The 17,679-nt window shown below is 44.9% G+C and overlaps 1 protein-coding gene across 3 annotated transcripts in view; it reads right to left on the bottom strand.

Moving 5' to 3' along the window:
- The window catches only part of CTIF (cap binding complex dependent translation initiation factor), a 175,437-nt gene that overhangs the window by 63,695 nt on the left and 94,063 nt on the right, over positions 1-17,679 (bottom strand). For all 3 annotated transcript variants that reach the window (XM_081942537.1, XM_081942538.1, XM_081942539.1), the window contains exon 7: positions 13,862-13,938. In XM_081942537.1, the coding sequence (XP_081798663.1) occupies positions 13,862-13,938 (77 nt within the window). The remainder of the gene's footprint in view (positions 1-13,861; positions 13,939-17,679) is intronic.

The raw sequence follows: 17,679 nt of genomic DNA, 5'->3' as shown, positions 1-17,679 counted from the left end.
CACAGCACGGAGACGGCCTTGGTCGCGTTGGTTGATGATCTCTGGAGGGCCAGAGATAGGGGTTGTTCCTCTATCCTGGTCCTATTAGATCTCTCGGCGGCGTTCGATACCATCGACCATGGTATCCTGCTGCGCCGGCTGGAGGGGTTGGGGGTCCGGGGCACCGTTTTGCGGTGGTTCGGCTCCTACCTTTCTGGCCGAACGCAACGTGTGTTGGCAGGGGAGCAGAGATCGACCCTGAGCCCCCTCACATGTGGGGTGCCACAGGGGTCGGTGCTCTCGCCTCTCCTGTTCAACACATACATGAAACCGCTGGGCGAGATCATCCGTGGCTTTGGGGTGGGATATCATCTGTATGCTGATGATACTCAGCTGTACATTTCCACCCCGAACCACCCCAACGAGGTCGTCGAAATGATGTCCCAGTGTTTGGAGGCCGTACGGGTCTGGATGGATGGCAACCGACTAAAACTCAACCCCTCCAAGACGGAGTGGCTGTGGCTTCCGGCCCCCTGGTTCAACCAGTTGCTTCCATCTCTGGCCATCGGGGGCGAGCAACTGGCCCCCGTGGAACGGGTGCGCAATTTGGGCGTCCTCCTGGATGCCCGGCTGTCCATGGATGACCATGTAACAGCCGTGGCAAGGGGGGCGTTCCATCAGGTTCGCCTGATGCGCCAATTGCGCCCCTTATTGGACCGGGATGCCCTACGCACAGTCACCCATGTGCTGGTGACGTCTCGCCTGGACTACTGCAATGCTCTCTACATGGGGCTTCCCTTGAGATGCACTCGGAGACTGCAGTTGGTCCAGAATGCGGCCGCGCGGGTGATTATGGGGAGGACTAGATACTCCCCTGTAACACCTCTCCTGAGCGAGCTGCACTGGCTTCCTGTAGTCTATCGAGTGCGTTTCAAGGTTTTGATTACGATCTTTAAAGCGCTTCATGGCACAGGACCTAGTTACATGCGGGATCGCATCCTGCCCCATACATCCCTACGACCAATCCGCTCACACAGAGAGGGACTTCTCCGGGTGCCGTCCACTAAACAGTGTCGGGGGGCGACACCCAGGAGCAGAGCCTTCTCTGTGATGGGCCCAGCCCTGTGGAATGACCTCCCCCGTGACATCAGGATTACTTCCGATCTCCGCTCCTTCCGTGTACAGCTTAAGACCCACCTTTTTCAATTATCTGGCCTGGCTCAACCGTAGTTTTTTCTTATTCCTCCTGACAGTCCTTTTAAATTTTAAATTGTGTTATTATTAAGGGGTATTTTAATGGCAGATTTTTTAACATTCTTAATGTGATGTAATTGTTACCTCCTCCGTGCATGTATGTCTTTGTATATGTGTGGATTTGCTGTTTATGTGTTTGCACATATGTTTTTATGTTTTATATGTTTTATTGTACGCCTTTTGGAGAGGGAGCGGCTAATAAATTAATAATAATAATAATAATAATAATAATAATAATAATAATAATAATAATAATATTGTTGTTGTTGTTGTTATTATTATTATTATTATTATTATTATTATTATTATTATTAAGCTAAACATACCCAGTTCCTGCAACCGTTCCTCATATGTTTTAGTCTCCAGTCCCCTAATCTTCTTTGTTGCTCTTCTCTGCACTCTTTCTAGAGTCTCCACATCTTTTCTATATCGTGGTGACCAGAACTGAATGCAGTATTCCAAGTGTGGCCTTACCAAGGCATTATAAAGTGGTATTAACACTTCACGTGATCTTGATTCTATCCCTCTGTTGATGCAGCCTAGGACTGTGTTGGCTTTTTTGGCAGCTGCTGCACAATGCTGGCTCCTATTTAAATGGTTGTCCACTAGAACTCCAAGATCCCTCTCACAGTTACTACTACTGAGCAAGGTATAAGTCGAAGTCAATGCTTTTCTTTTACCTTTTACCCATCATTTTCTCCTCTCCTTTTTTCTTTCCTATTTTCTCATTATTTTTATATTACTTTGTATTTTATATCTGATAAATAAACTAGTAAAACTTGAAACCGGGAGTACAGGTAGTCCTCAACTTACGAACAAAATTGAGCCCAAAATTTCTATTTTTAAGTGAGACATTTGTTAAGTGAGTGTCGCCCCCTTTTATGAACTTAACAATTGTTATGTCAATCACTGTAGTTGATAAATTAGTAATGCGGTTGTTAAGTGAATCTTGCTTCCCAATTGGCTTTGCTTGGCAAAAAGTTGCAAAATGACCCTGAGACACAGCAGTGGTCATAAGTATGAACCAGTTGGCAAGCATCTGATATTTGATCCCACGATCATGGGGCTGCTTACAAAGGTTGTAAGCGTAAAACATGGTCATAGGTCCCTTTCTTCAGTGCCTTTGTAACTTTGAACTGTCACTAAATGAATTGTTATAAGTCAAGGACTACCTGTAACAGGGTTCTTCAGCATCAGTGTCTCTGCAGAGAGCCTAGATCAGAGATGGCTAAACTTTTTGTCTTTGCATGTGAAAGCCATAAAGCAATGCAAGCGTGAGCCCCGTGACCTCCACCCCTCCACGCATGCAAGCATGACCCCTGCACGTGCTCCCCCGTGTATACGCATGCATCTCCCATATGTGCCCCGCCCCCACGCATGCGCGGCAGAGACCCGAAAACCAAGCTGGCTGGCAGGAGGCATGTGCACATGCACAGCTGAGCTGGGGTGACAGCTTGCGTGCCCGCAGAGAGGGCTCTGAGGGCCACCTGTGGTCCACGCAGGCCATAGGTTCACCGTCACAGGCCTAGATGGAACACACCACCTGTTTTTAAATTACTGTAGATTGTATTTTAATACGAGGGGAGTGGTTAAAGATGCTGAGCTTGTCAGCTGGAAAGCTGACAGCCCAGGTTTGAGACCCATCGGGGTGAACTCGTGTTACTTGCTCCAGGTCCTACCCACTTAGCAGTTCGAAAGCATTCAAAAGCAATTAGATAAATAGGTACCACTTTGATGGGAAGGTAACATCTTGGCATATAAAATCATGCTGGCTACATGACTGTGGAAGCGTCTTCAGACAATACTGGCTCCCTTGGCTAAGATTCCAATCCTAAGTGTTCTAATATCTCAGGGGTTGCCACAAAGAAGAGGGAGTCAAGCTATTCTCCAAGGCATCTGAGGGCAGGACAAGAAGCAACGGGTGGAAACTAATCAAGGAGAGAAGCAACTTAGAACTGAGGAGATAGTTAAGAACTCTAAGTTGTGAATGCCGCAACACTGGAAGTCTTTAAGAAGATGTTTGTTGTTTGTTTATTGGATTTATATTTTGGATAACCAGTTGTCTGAAATGGTATAGGGTTTCCTGTCTAGACAGGGGGTTGGACTAGAAGACCTCCAAGGTCCCTTCCAACTCTGTTATTCTATTCTATTCTAAGAAACAGAGGTGAGCACTGACCTCTAAAGTCAGACACGACTGGACAGGGGAAACCTTCACCTTCACTTTGTACTTTGAACCACCGTTTCTAATCTGGTGCCTTTCATATAAATTCATACACAATTCTTATAACTCACTACTGGAGAGGCCATAAATGCAGTGTAGGAACTCAAAGGTTTTCGAAAATCAACACTGCTTTTTCATGTTATCTCCCATAAGTCAGCAGACTGAGAAGGGCTGGCTTAGATCTAGCTAAATAATGTAACTGTAAAAAGATGAAAAGTATTTGGCAACGTTTCTGGTGATATCCTCCTTACTAACATGATAAAATAAGGCTGAATGATACCATTAGATTAGGGGTGTCAAACTGGCGGCCCACAGGCCGGAGGCCTTGCGCGCAGGCCACGCCCACTCCAGCTCTGCGAAGGGGGGAAATGTTGCAAAACGTCACGTGATGTTGCGCATGAGATGGATTTATCATTGGCTGAATGTCCAAACCGAGAGTATTAATCATGTGAAATTGGAGAACTGGTATTTGGGTGGAAGGTCAGAGAGCTTTGAGTTTTTCTTAGTAATCTCGACGGAGGGGTTGAGTAGATGGTTATCTGGTCTATGGATGATATACAACCATAACTGGGACCAGTATTTCCATGTAACGCTGCAGTCATAAATCGAGACGGAGCTGTTTTTATTCCATTTTTATAGTAGTCGTTAAATGAATGCAGCTTCCCAAATAGGCTTTTTTTTGGGGGGGGGCTAGAAATAGACCAAATGGACTACTGCAACGCTCTCTACATGGGGCTGTCCTTGAAGAGCACCCGGAGGCTTCAGCTGGTCCAGAATGCGGCCTTGCGGGTTGTCATGGGGGTAACTAAGTGCTCCCATGTTACACCCATGTTAGGCGGCCTGCACTGGTTGCTAGTTGTTTTCCGGGTGCGATTCAAGGTATTAATTATGACCTTTAAAGCGCTCCATGGCTTAGGCCCAGGGTACCTGCGAGACCACCTACTGCCACCAGTAGCCTCCCACCGTCCAGTGCGATCCCACAGAGTTGGCCTCCTCAGGGTGCCGTCGGCCAGACAGTGTCGGCTGGCGACCCCCAGGGGGAGAGCCTTCTCTGTGGGAGCGCCTTCCCTCTGGAATGAGCTGCCCCCGGAGCTTCGCATAATCCCTGACCTCCGGTCCTTCCGACGCGCCCTAAAAAGTTGGCTTTTCCAGCAAGCCGGCCTGGCCTGTTAATTTTAACTCATTTTTGAAATGTATTGTCTTATAAATTGGGTTTGTTTTTTTGGATATGTATTTAATTTCTTTTTAACTTTCAGGATGTGTGTTTTTTAATGTTGTACGCCACCCTGAGTCCTTTGGGAGAAGGGCGGCATATAAATCCAATAAAAACAACAAAACAAACAAACGAAACAAAAAGATTGCAAACCTATTCATGTGGCCCGACGATACTGCAATTGGTCATAAATGTGAGATGACTGCCATGCACCTGAATTGCAACATGCATGTTTGTATGTGTGTGTGTGAGAGAGAGATGATCGTTAAGTGTTAGTACAGGTGGTAGGTTCCTTTTTTCGAGGTCCCTGTAACTTTGAACCTTTGAATTTAAACAATCATAAGCCGAGGACTACCTGTAAAAGACGAAGGATGGGTAAACATCTTAGAAGAGTTAAAGAAGACTGAAAAGCTCTTGGCAACGGTCTCACATTTATGACCGACTGCAACGTCCTGCAGTCATATGATCATGTTTGCAACCTGGACTTTGGGGCCTGAAAAGAAGGATGAGGTTTAACAGGAAGGAATGTAAGTTCTGCATTTGGGTAAGAAAAATAAAAGGAACAAGCACAGAAGGGAAAATGTGGCTTGTCAGGAATGTTAGTAAAAAAAAGATCTAGTTTTAGTACACCTCTGGTTGAAATCGTGGAGAATGGTTACGGGGTCCAGTTCTCTGCTGGGAAACCTGCAGAGCAACTGGAAGAAAATCACCCGAAGACTTGGCCAATGGAAAAAAAAAAATCAAGAAACTATAAAATGATAAAAGTCAAATCCATCATCTTAGGGTTTCCAGAAGAAAAAAAAATGTAAGAGGTTTATCAAATGAATTGTCTGGAATAAAATATTACCGAACAACTTGTGGGTTAGAGAAATTCCATGCTCAGAAAAAGACTTTTATAGACACCAGCATTTAATACAGGTAGTCCTCAACTTACAACAGTTCATTAGCGACTGTTCAAACTTACAATGACACTGAAAAAAAAGGACTTACGACTGTTTTTCACACTTACAACCTTTGCAGCATCCTCAGAACCATATGATCAAAATTCAGATGCTCGGCCACTGGTTCATATTTATGACCGTTGCTGTGTCCCAAGGTCATGTGATCACCTTTTGCAACCTTCTGACCAGCAAAGTTAATGGGCAAGCCACATTCACTTAAGTGTTACTAACTTAATAACTGCAGTGATTCACTTAACAACTGAAGCAAGAAAGGTCGTAAAATAGGGCAAAATTCACTTAACAAATACCTCACTTAACAACAGAAATGTTGGGCTCAATTGCTGTCGTAAGTCGAGGACTACCTGCACATTGGAAAATCAATTTAAAACATTTTAAAAGTTTTGAAACTGGAAAAAAAAGGTCCATACAAACATCCATTTGGAAGCAGCCAGTGAAAATTCTGAATTGTCAATTCGTAATTATAAAACAGAACCGCAGCTGTCTGGATATTAAAAGCTACTTAGAGGAAAAAAGTTTTGGAACGCATGAAAGAAAGGGCAAGAAAAAAGATTACCTCCTTTGATAGTTATTCAAAAGAAACATTTTTAAAAAGTTTTGTACAGTGCAAATAGGACTGTCCACTCAATTATGACATAAATGATCAAAGGGATGAATCAGCCCATGAACAGCCTTGCAAAAATAACAGCGACAGAACTAGGTTATAAATTAAAAGCAAACTAAAAATCAGAAGCCAACCTAGAAAATTAAATTGGAAAATGAAATAAATCAATTTCAAAAAGATATTCGCCATGTATAAAATTTAGAGCAGCAAAAATGAGAAAAATGAGAAAGTAAAGGCAAATGGGGAAAAGCAAGCCAATCCCGACAGCAAAATAACTGCAGAAGTCATGAAGAATTAAAATAAAGAATACCGGCCACTTCTAACAAAATGGAACAATATGAAAGTAGAGCTAAACAATTCCAAAAACAATAGGTACATTCAAACAAAGGAACACTTGTTCTTCCAGAAAGCTTAATTGAAAACATACAATCAAGTGGACTCCCAAAAATAAGGAAGAAATATTGGAATTTTAGAAAGAAAATGGGATAACCTTCCAAAAAACAGAATTATATGACCACATGGATATATACAGAAAGACAAATTAAAATAGGAGGAAACAGTAAACATAACCACGACAGCAGAAAGGGTAAAAAGACAAAACCAGAACATGAAGAATTTGAGTACCATAGGAAAAAAAAAACTTCATGGGTTTTAGCTCAAATATCTATTCATTTGACAGTCCTGTTTTACAAATCCTTTTGATTAAGTGTTGCAACAAAGGTTAAGAAGAGATGGTTGGCTCAATACAGGCTGGCATTTTTGATCATGAAAAACAAAACACACAACAAAGCAAAGAGCTTTTGGGTCGAATAGCTGTGGTCTCGCTTTCTTTTGTTCTGACGTTTTGCCAGCAGCTGTGGCTGGCATCTTCAGAGGCAGAGTCGGCTGCTTTGTGGTGTATCTCTTAACAGATGACAAGCAATTGAAATGGGATGAACAGGCTTTGGAATTTAAACCGGATAAAATGCCCATAAGAAAGGCTGAGCACCAAAGAATGGAGGCCTTTCAACTCTGGTGCTAGGGAAGACTCCTGCGAGTCCCTTGGACTGCAAGGCGATCCAATTGGTCGGTCCTAGAAGAAATCAACCCTTACTGCTCTTTAGAAGGCCAGATCCGGAAGATGAAACTCAAATCCTTTGGCCACCTAATGAGAAGGAAGGACTCACTGGAGAAGAGCCTCATGCTGGGAAAGATGAAGGGCAAAAGAAGAAGGGGACGACAGAGAATGAGGTGGCTGGATGGAGTCACCGAAGCAGTCGGCATGATCTTAAATGGACTCCAGAGGATGGTAGAGGACAGGAAGGCCTGGAGAAACATTGTCCATGGGGTCGCGATGGGTCGGACACAACTTCGCAACCTGCGAGTTGGTTGGGTTGCTGCCGGCATTACCGCTAGTTTGGCACGCAAAACATTTGTGCTGGCTCAGTGGCTAAGACACTGAGCTTGTCGATCAGAAAGGTCGGCAGCTCGGCAGTTCAAATCCCTAGCACCGCATAATGGAATGAGCTCCCGTTCCTTGCCCCAGTTTCTGCCAACCTAGAAGTTTGAAAGCATGTAAAAATAGAAATAGAAAAATAGGAACCACCTTTGGTAGGAAGGTAACAGCGTTCCGTGCGCCTTTGGCATTTAGTCATGCTGGCCACATGACCACGGAGACGTCTTCGGACAGCACTGGTTCTTCGGCTTTGAAATGGAGATGAGCACCACCCCCTAGAGTCGGGAACGACTAGCACATATGTGCGAGGGGAACCTTTACCTTTTTAGGAAAACATTTTGAATGTGGCAGAATCAAAGGTGGCATACAAAACCGCCTAGCTACAAAAGCAAACGAAAAAAAATGGAGTAAGTGACCTCTGCATGGTCTACGGTTGAAAGAAATTGAAGGCAAGGTGAACAGTATCTAAATTTGGCAATGACTTTAAGTTGGAGCCATCAGGAAGGAAACAGAAGGCTTAACATTTGCTGTACAAAAAGTACTAGCAACAAATCACATGAAAACATTTTAAAAAGCAAAAAGTAAAATCAGAGGACATGTGGACCACACAAATAAAAAAACAGGACTGTTCATTACCTAAACCCGCATTATAAGACACGATTTTGCAGTTAAAATGATGCGCCAAAACCTATACATGACTCAGTATATGTTATAACCCGGTTTATAGATGTATTGGATGTATTTGTCATAAGGTTGACAAAATGTTTCGGAATGGCGGTGGAATACTATTATGGTATTTCTGAATCCAGACAGATCTACTTCTACAGCCCAGCTTGTCTAACATTACATTACAGGAATCCTTGACCTACAACTACAATTGAACCCAAAATTTATGTTGCTCTAAACTGAGGCATTTGTTAAGTGAATTTTGCTCATTTTACGTCCTTTCTTACAGTTATGAGGTAAATCGGTACAGTTTTCACATTAGTGACATAGTTGTTAAGTGAACCCATTAAGTGACTTTGCTTGTCAGAAGGTTCCAAGAGGGGATCACATGACTCTGGGACACTGTGACCATCATAAATATGAACCAGTTGCCAAGCGTCTGAATAAGTAAGTAAGTGAGCGAGTAAGTAGGAAAAACGCTTTCCTAAGTCGCTTTTTTTCAGTGCCGCTGTAACTTTGAACAGTCACTAAATGAACTGTTGTAAGTCGAGGACTACTTGTACTTGAGGAAAGTGCAAGCCTGTCTTATAGATGTAGCACTACACAATGATACCAGCGTATCTAAGAGTTGGCTGGTCTAAATAAAAGAAGAATTACGGGGTGACATGATAGCAGTATTCCAATAAGCCACAAAGGACAGGGGATCAAATTATTCTCCGAGGTACCAGAGGGAAAGACAAGAAACTATATTTAAAAACTAATCAAAGAGTGAAGCGACCTGGAATTAAGGAGACAGTGAGGGCAATTACCCAGTGGAATAGTCTGCCTTCAGAAAGCGTGGGCCTTCCATCACTGGAGGCTATTAAGAAGAGACTAGATCAGTGATGGCGAACCTATGGCACAGGTGCCACAAGTGGCAGGCGGAGCCATTTGTCAGGGCACGCGAGGCGCTGCCCTGTCAGCTGGCCAGCGCGCATGCACACGCTGGCCAGCTGAGTTCACCTTTTTAAAAGCTATTTTTCGCCTTCCCCAGGCTCGAGGCTTTATAGGAGCCTGGGGAGGGCGAAAAGAGCCTCCCCCGCCCCGTCCGGAGGCTTCCCAGAAGCCTTCGGAACGCTTAAAACCACCCTCCGAGCAAACCGGAAGTGACTTCCGGTTTGCTCGGAGGGTGGTTTTAAGCATTCCGAAGGCTTCAGGGAAGCCTCCGGACGGTCCCTGAAGCCTCCGGAGGGCCTCCGGGAGAGGCTCTTTTTGCCCTACCCAGGCTCCTATAAAGCCTCTGGAGCCTGGGGAGGGCGAAAAAAGCATGTAAAAATGGGGGGGGTCGTGCGTTGTGCGTGCATGCGCACTGGGGGGTCGCACGTTGCATTATGGGTGCGGCATGCCCGCACACGACCCCCCTGCGCTCCCCCCACTTGTGGCACGCGAGCCAAAAAAGGTTCGCCATCGCTGGACTAGATAGTCACTTATCTGAAATATTAATAGGTTCTCCTGCTTGTGCAGGGGCTGGACTAGAAGACCTCCGAAGTCCTTTCCAGCTCAAGTCAAATTCTAATTCTAATTAATTCTAGGTTTGCTAGACTGTTCGAGGTGTTTTCTTCTTGTTTTAAGAGAGGAAGAATAGGATGGAATAATGCAGGGGTGTCCAAACTTGGCAACTTTAAGACTTGTGGACTTCAACTCCCAGAATTCCCCAGCCAGCTGGCTGGGGAATTCTGGGAGTTGAAGTCCACAAGTCTTAAAGTTCCCAAGTTTGGACACCCCTGGAATAATGGGTCAATCAAAGTTGGTGTAATATGTGAAGGTGCTGAGCTAGAAACTGGGCGATGGTGAGTTCTAGTTTTCCTTGAGGCCTGCAAGATGCCAGTCATTTTCCCTCAGCCAAAACCCACCTCACAGGCTTTGTGCCGTGAGAAAAATAGGAGGGGCGACCGTTGTGTACACCATTCTGGGTTGTACAAATAAAGGCGGATCTAACCCTAACAAAAGTACGTAAATAATGTCTGGCTGGGTAAACCATTAAGAAAAAAAAAGGGGGGGGGGGAGGGGAGAATCTTATCCAGTTTCTTTTTCTCCTTCAGAAACCTCAGCCAAGCCTGTTATCAAAGGTGGAAAACGAAGAAAAATGGTTCACCGGGAAGGAGCTTAGAAACCTTTTTTTTTTTTTTTGCAGAAATATAACAAACAAAAGTCTTATTTGCCAATAGCTATTTTAAGCTTCGGATGGAAAGCAAGGTGTCATTTCCTCCCGATAGGAAGTCAATTAAAACATGAACAACAAAAACATATTTGGTTTTGGTGATGTAAACGCCAAGTCAAATCACCTGTAGAAAAGTCACTCAATAGAAGGACTCCTGTCACCTGTTATTTAATCTGTGAATATTGACCCAATACCTCTTGCAGCCTGAAGAGATCAGGAATGAGGGAGTTTAGCTTATACAGGTAGTCCTCGACTTAAAACTGTTCGTTTAATACAATACAATACAATAGCAGAGTTGGAAGGGACCTTGGAGGTCTTCTAGTCCGACCTCCTGCCTAGGCAGAAAACCCTATACCGTTTCAGACAAATGGTTATCCAACATCTTCTTAAAGACTTCCAGTGTTGGGGCATTCACAACTTCTGGAGGCAACGTCTGTTCCACTGATCAATTGTTCTAACTGTCAGGAAATTAGTTTCCACCCATTGCTTCTTGTTCTGCCTTCAGGTGCCTTGGAGAATAGTTTGACTCCCTCTTCGTTGTGGCATCCCCTGAGATATTGGAAGACTGCTATCATGTCTCCCCTAGTCCTTCTTTTCGTTAAACTAGACATACCCAGTTCCTGCAACCGTTCTTCATATGTTTTAGCCTCCAGTCCCCTAATCCTCTTTGTTGCTCTTCTCTGCACTCTTTCTAGAGTCTCCACATCTTTTCTACATCATGGCGACCAAAACTGAATGCAGTATTCCAAGTGTGGCCTTACCAAGGCATTATAAAGTGGTATTAACACTTCACGTGATCTTGATTCTATCCCTCTGTTTATGCAGCCTAGAACTGTGTTGGCTTTTTTGTATGACTCTTTGAAATGACAATGGCAGTGAAAAAAGCGACTTATGGTCATTTTTCACACTTACGATCATTAGCACTTAAATTTATATACCGCTTTGCAGTGCTTTACAGCCCTCTCTAAGCAGTTCACAGAGTCAACCTATTTCCCCCCAACAAGAGCGGTCTTCATTTTACCCCCCTCGGAAGGATGGAAGGCTGAGTCAAACTTGAACTAGCAGTTAGTGGAAGTAGCCTGCAGTTCTGCCCTCCAACCGCTGCTTCACTTCGGCTCTTATTCTAGCATTTTCATGGTCACGTGATTAAATTTGGATATTTGGCATGTATTTATGAGGGTTGCAGTGTCCCAGGATCATGTGATCACCTTTTGCGAACTTCGGGCAAGGAAAGTCAATGGGGAAGCCAGATCCACTTAACGAATGTGGTTAAAAAAAGGTCGTAAAACGGGGCAAAATTCATTTAACTGTCTTGCTTAGCAATGGGCTCAATTATGGTCATATAAGTCGGGGACTATCTGTACTCCATTCTTCCTGTATTGCAGGGCCATATAACCTGAGGCCTGAGGGCTTCTTGTAATCTCTTACATCCTGAGGTACAACCTACAAGCCTTGGCCGCTACAGGTAATCCTTGACTTACGACCAAAATTGGGACCAAAATTTGCTTTATTAAGCCAGGCAGTTGTTAAGTGAGTCAAACATCCAATTTTGCAATCTTTTTTTTGCCATGGATTTTAACGCGAACCACTGCAGCCGTTAAACGAATCACTTGCAGTTATTCAGTGAATCTGAAACCACCTGGGAAGGTCGCAAATGACGATCACGCCACACCCCGGATGCTGCAGCTACTATATAAATACATGCTTGTTGCTGAGCGTCCAAATTTTGATTGCATGGCTGTCGGAATGCGAGAACCAGTCATAAGTCACTCTTTTTTTTTTTTACTGCTGTTGTAACTCTGAATGGTTGTAAATAGAGGACTACCTGTACCTATTTTTCTCCTGATCTTCCTCATTTTGGGGAAGATGCATCCTGGGATGCTCTCAAAGACCAACTATCGGTTGGAAAAGTCTTACAAGGACTTACTGATGTTATTCAGGGTCTCCTCTCTGTAGAAGAAGGAGTAGCAGAACTCCAAGTAGCAGAACTCCGAGTTAAACGAGGGCTCAGCTTGAATCCCTACATAGCCACAAATGGAGTCCCTTGAATTCAGTTGACCCTTAGCTAAACCCAAGCAAGTGCTATCGTTCAGTTAAGAAGATTCCTGTGCATAGCCTATTTAGCAAATAAATCAATTTAATTGGACCGTCTCATGTGTGGACCTGATGTTTCACACCTCACAGTTCCCAAGTAATCTGCTTGCTTTAAGATTGGGAAAGGACCAGTGGTGAAATTCATTTTTTTTTACTACCGGTCCTGTGGGTATGGCTTGGTGGGCGTGGTGTGGCTTGGTGGGCATGGCAGGGGAAGGATACTGCAAAATCTCTATTCCCACCTCACTCTGGGGCCAGCCAGAGGTGGCATTTGCCGGTTCTCCGAACTACTCAAAATTTCCGCTACCGGTTTTCCAGAACCTGTCAAAACCTGCTGGATTTCACCCCTGGAAAGGACCCATTTAAGGACTTGAGGACACAACCCTTAAGAAGAAGATTAAGCTCTCTTCTCCAGGTGCCCCTTGCTCGAGGGCAGTAAGGCCATCACTCATCCCTGCTGTGAGGGAATTGTGAGGCATCTGACACAGGCCTCTCACAGCGTGGCACCCTGAGGACGCCTTCCCCGTGATGCATGTAGAGAGTAGAAAACAATTTCAGAGAGAGGAGAACAACTTTACAGGCTCGGATTCACTGCCTATCCTGGTCCATCACTGGAAGCAACTTTTGCTTTGTCACTAATAATGCCCCATTTCCCTGAAAATAAGACCTCCCCGGATAACAAGCCCAATTGGGCTTTTGAGCACATGCGCTGAAATAAGCCCTCCCCCTGAAAATAAGCCTTTCCCTGTAATATTTAAACACATGCGCAGCCAGTCCCTGCCATTTCCTGGAGGGTAAGGGGGGGAATATGCCCCATGCACCTGCCATCCATGTAGAACGGCCTTGGGGAGGCCGCTCCTGCAAGCCCTATCTACAGTGCCCTTTCGCTTAGCGGCGGCTGCCAAAAGTGCGGCAGGCCCATCGACGCTAGGGGTGATGAGAGATGCCAGAAACAGAGACAGAACTTCCGGCCCTCTCTGGATCAATTGATCCGCGGGCCGAGGTTAAGGGGCATCCTGCACCTCAAAAATAATAAGGCCAAGCACTTATTTTGGGGGTCAAAAGAAAATAAGATCCTGTCTTATTTTCGGGAATTACACGGTAGGATGAGTCCTGCATTGGAGTTTCCCCCTATGCTTCATTTCTGATGTGGACAATAAAAAGCGCCAGTTTTTCGGGAGGGGGGACAAGGGGGAATTACTGACAGAAATTCAGAAGGCAAAGTCTTTCTCCTACCTCCGGTCGTTCCTCCTCCTCCTGAATAGCTTTTTGGTGTGTGCAATTTCTGCTTCGTGTGGCAATGGATGACAACCCTAGAGTAAAACGGGGGGGGGGGGGGGGAGAGAAGATGGTTATAAGCTCAATTAGAAGAACCAGAAAATATTCATGATTATGGTTAGGAGCGGAAGGTAATTGTTCCTGCGCTTCAGAACCTCTTGAAATGTTGATTTCAGACAAACCGCTCACTTTAATTTTTCACAAGCGTTGCTAGAACGAAGTAAGCTTATGATGATTAAGGGCAGAACTGAATGCTATTCATACAATCAAACTTCACAGGGGTGGGCTTCAAAAATTTTCACCTTCCCCACGCTCTGGAGGCTTTCCTCGAGCCTCTAGGACGGTGGAAAATTTCCTCCCCCTGGCTCCGGAGGCCTTCCAGGAGGCCCATTCCCCCCCCCCCCCCCGAGCCTCCAAACGGGCCCTGCACTTACCTCACATCCAAAACGGGCTGCATGGAGACTCTTGGGAGGGGAGGGGCGGGAGGGGCCAGCCAGGGGTGGGATTTGGAGGTTCTCCGAACTGGCCATAATGTTAGCTACGGGTTCTACCGAACCCGGCCAAACCCATAGCAGCCCACCCCTGAAGCTGCACCATTGCAATGCAGTGTGAAAAAAATCTATTGCTTCAAAGTTTTAAGACCATCGCACATCATGCATCCATGACCACTGTAAAGTATTCTGGGAATTGAAGTGCATAGGAACCGAGATTTGTGGATGCTTGGACTAGAGTAGACGTTTCAAATTCTGGTATTCATCCAAAATTATTGCAATAGGGAAAATGCTTTCCATCTGTGTATAGTATCACCAGGTGTCAACTTTCCCAGACAGGGAAAACAACCAAATGAGCTACTGTAATTCTACTTTATTGCAAGGCTAATGAACAGAATCTTGCAAATCTGAAAGTAAAGACCACTTTTTACACCCTGCTCAATGCAGAAGCATCTGAACAGTAACTTTGAGAACAAAATGTAGAACCAAAACTGTTTTTTTTCCCCCAACTGCCTTTTTATCAGCATAATACAGTTCTGATTTGCCTTGGAGCAGGGGTCAGCAAACTGCGGCTCTGGAGCCACATGTGGCTCTTTCCTCCCTCTGCTGCGGCTCCATCACCGGTCGGCGCCACAATTTTGAGAGGAGCTTCCAGGGGGGGGGGGGAGGAGAGAAGCACAGTGTGCCAGGAGAAGACTCTATGGCAAGGGGAGGGTTTTCCAGTTGTCTCCACAATTGATAGGGCTTTCGGTTATGACAGGTAGGGGGAAAAGTACGCCGCGCTAGGAGGAGACTCTATGGTGGGGGAAATTGAACTTCCGGTCAGCTCCAGAATTGAACAGGGGGCTTCCGGTTAGGACCTTTGTGGCTCCCGGTGTTTTCTTTTCTGTGGGAAACGGGTCCAAATGGCTCTTTGGGTGTTTACGTTTGCCGACCTCTGCCTTAGAGGCAATTTGACGCTCAGCCTTGGTCCAACCTTCACAGCCATACATTGCAGCTGGGAAAACCATAGCCTTGACTAAACGCACTTTTGTTGGCAGGGTGATGTCTCTGCTTTTTAGTATGCTGTCTAGATTTGCCATAGCTTTCCTCCCCAGGAGCAAGTGTCTTTTAATTTCTTGGCTGCTTTCCCCATCTGCGGTGATCTTGCAAGCAGTAGAATTATTTTATTCATTCTACCCAGCGCTTAGCAGACTGGCATGAAAAGAGGCATTCATTCTGCAACTATCTCAAACAATTCATCTCCCTGTTTATCTTATAATTTTCTTACAGACTACCTTTATCTATATAAACCCTTTTCTGAATAGGAAAACTGAATGTGGATGTTTTAAATTCTGGGCTTTTGAAGATTATTTATTTTGACGTTCTTTTATCATTCATTGCATTTTGTTTTGGGTATTTTGTCCTTCTCTCCTTTCATGCTGCCTTCCCTCTTGTGCATTACAGTTCTCCGTTGTGTGTTCTAGAAAAATGCACGTAGCAATGTGAATTTATTTTGAAATATTTCAGAACAGATGATATGGGCCAGTGCTTTGTGCCAGGGCCCTTTGAATTCCAACAGAAAAGAACATTTGTAGCTCAGGGTTGAAATGAAGGGTCCTTGGTGTTCTTTGAGCTTGCTTGTTTTCTTGCCCAAAGTAGGTAACATCATAAGTTCCTCTAAATTCTTCCTTTAAATAAAGTGAACAAAAACACAAAATAAAGATACAGAGGGAAACTCACAGGGAGGAAGGGAGATTTTTAGGTGTTTACTGTATGACTTGTATATATTAAGGTAAAGGTTCCCCTCGCACATATGTGCTAGTCGTTCCTGGCTCTAGGGGGCAGTGCTCATTTCCGTTTCAAAGCCAAAGAGCCAGCGTTGTCCGAAGACGTCTCCGTGGTCATGTGGCTGGCATGATTAAACACCGAAGGAGCACGGAACACTGTTTATCTTCCCACCAAAGGTGATTCCTATTTTTTCTACTTGCATTTTTACATGCTTTCAAACTGCTAGGTTGGCAGAAGCTGGGACAAATAACGAGAGCTCACTCCGTTATGCGGTGCTAGGGATTCGAACCACCGAACTGCCGACCTTTCTGATCAACAAGCTCAGTGTCTTAGCCACTGAGCCACCGCATCCCTTTTGTATGTATTACTTACCTTTAATTTTAAGGTCTGGGATTCAGAATGACTTTCAAATGTGTCTCCTTTTGTTTTTCAAGTGAGAAAAAGAAATATGACAGGTGCAAAGTAACACTTTCAAATGCTCCAAAACTCTGGGTTTTCCCAGCTCTCTTTCACCCACCTCAAGGTGCCCACAAGGTGTGTGTGGTCAAAAAAAAGATGCGATGCCCATTAAAAATCGGCACAGCCTCAATCATGCCGCAACCAGCATTCCAAACCAAGGTTTTTCAAACTTAGCCACTTCAACGTGGCCTGGACTTCAACTCCCACAATTCCCCAGCTGGGGGACTCCACGGTATTTAAACTTGCCAAGTTTGGAAAACGCTGCTTTTTTTTTTTACTGCATCCTGTGGATGCCCCTGTGTGACCTGCCTCAACGGAAACTCCAACAGGACATGGATTCGGTGTTCGCTCAGATGCAAGGAAATGGTTTTTTCCGCGAGCCACATTGATAAAAGGATCTCACTGTGTGTGTGTGTATGTGTGTGTGTGAATGCGTGGGGTGCCTGCGTGGGAGAAGATCTATCCAGCACCTGAGTACCAAGGTTTCCCTGGAAACAAGGCTGCGAGGAACGTGTTTAAGTGGATCATAGCACTCCGAGATAAAAGCTATTTTTACTCCTGCTTTTGCAATGGAAGGCAGCTGTAGCAGTATTTGGAGATCTTTATTATGTATCGTATCCACAGCTTGCTCAAGCAATCTCAGAGTTCTTTGGGGTGGGGAGGTGCAACAAGGCAGCTGGCAGCATTCTCAAGAGGGCCATCTGACCCGTTCGTTGTCCGTCCTGCAAGGTAGCCAAGATCAGGAAACGGATTCTGCTAGAAACACAGTACTAGCGCTCTATTGCTAAAGGCCAGGGATCTCCAAACTTGGCAACTTTTAAGACTTGTGGACTTCAACTCCCAGAATTCCCCAGCTCAGCACCTTTCTTGTCCATTAGCCTTCCTTTGATGCGAAAATTTAGAACTTTCTTTGCATATTAAAACTATTGATTTGTTTTGTTTATTGGGAGTACACCTTTGGGTCACTGAATCCCAGGGACTCATTTTAATTGGTACATGCTAGGCTGGGGAATCCTGGGAATTGAAGTCCACCTGTCTTAAAGTTGCCACGGTTGA

The sequence above is a fragment of the Natrix helvetica genome (assembly GCF_964273705.1).
Source record: "Natrix helvetica genome assembly, chromosome: 2".
In the NCBI taxonomy this organism is placed as follows: Eukaryota; Metazoa; Chordata; class Lepidosauria; order Squamata; family Natricidae; genus Natrix; species Natrix helvetica.
The sequence above is the reverse complement of the archived record's forward strand: the minus strand, read 5'-3'. Positions and strand labels throughout refer to the sequence as shown.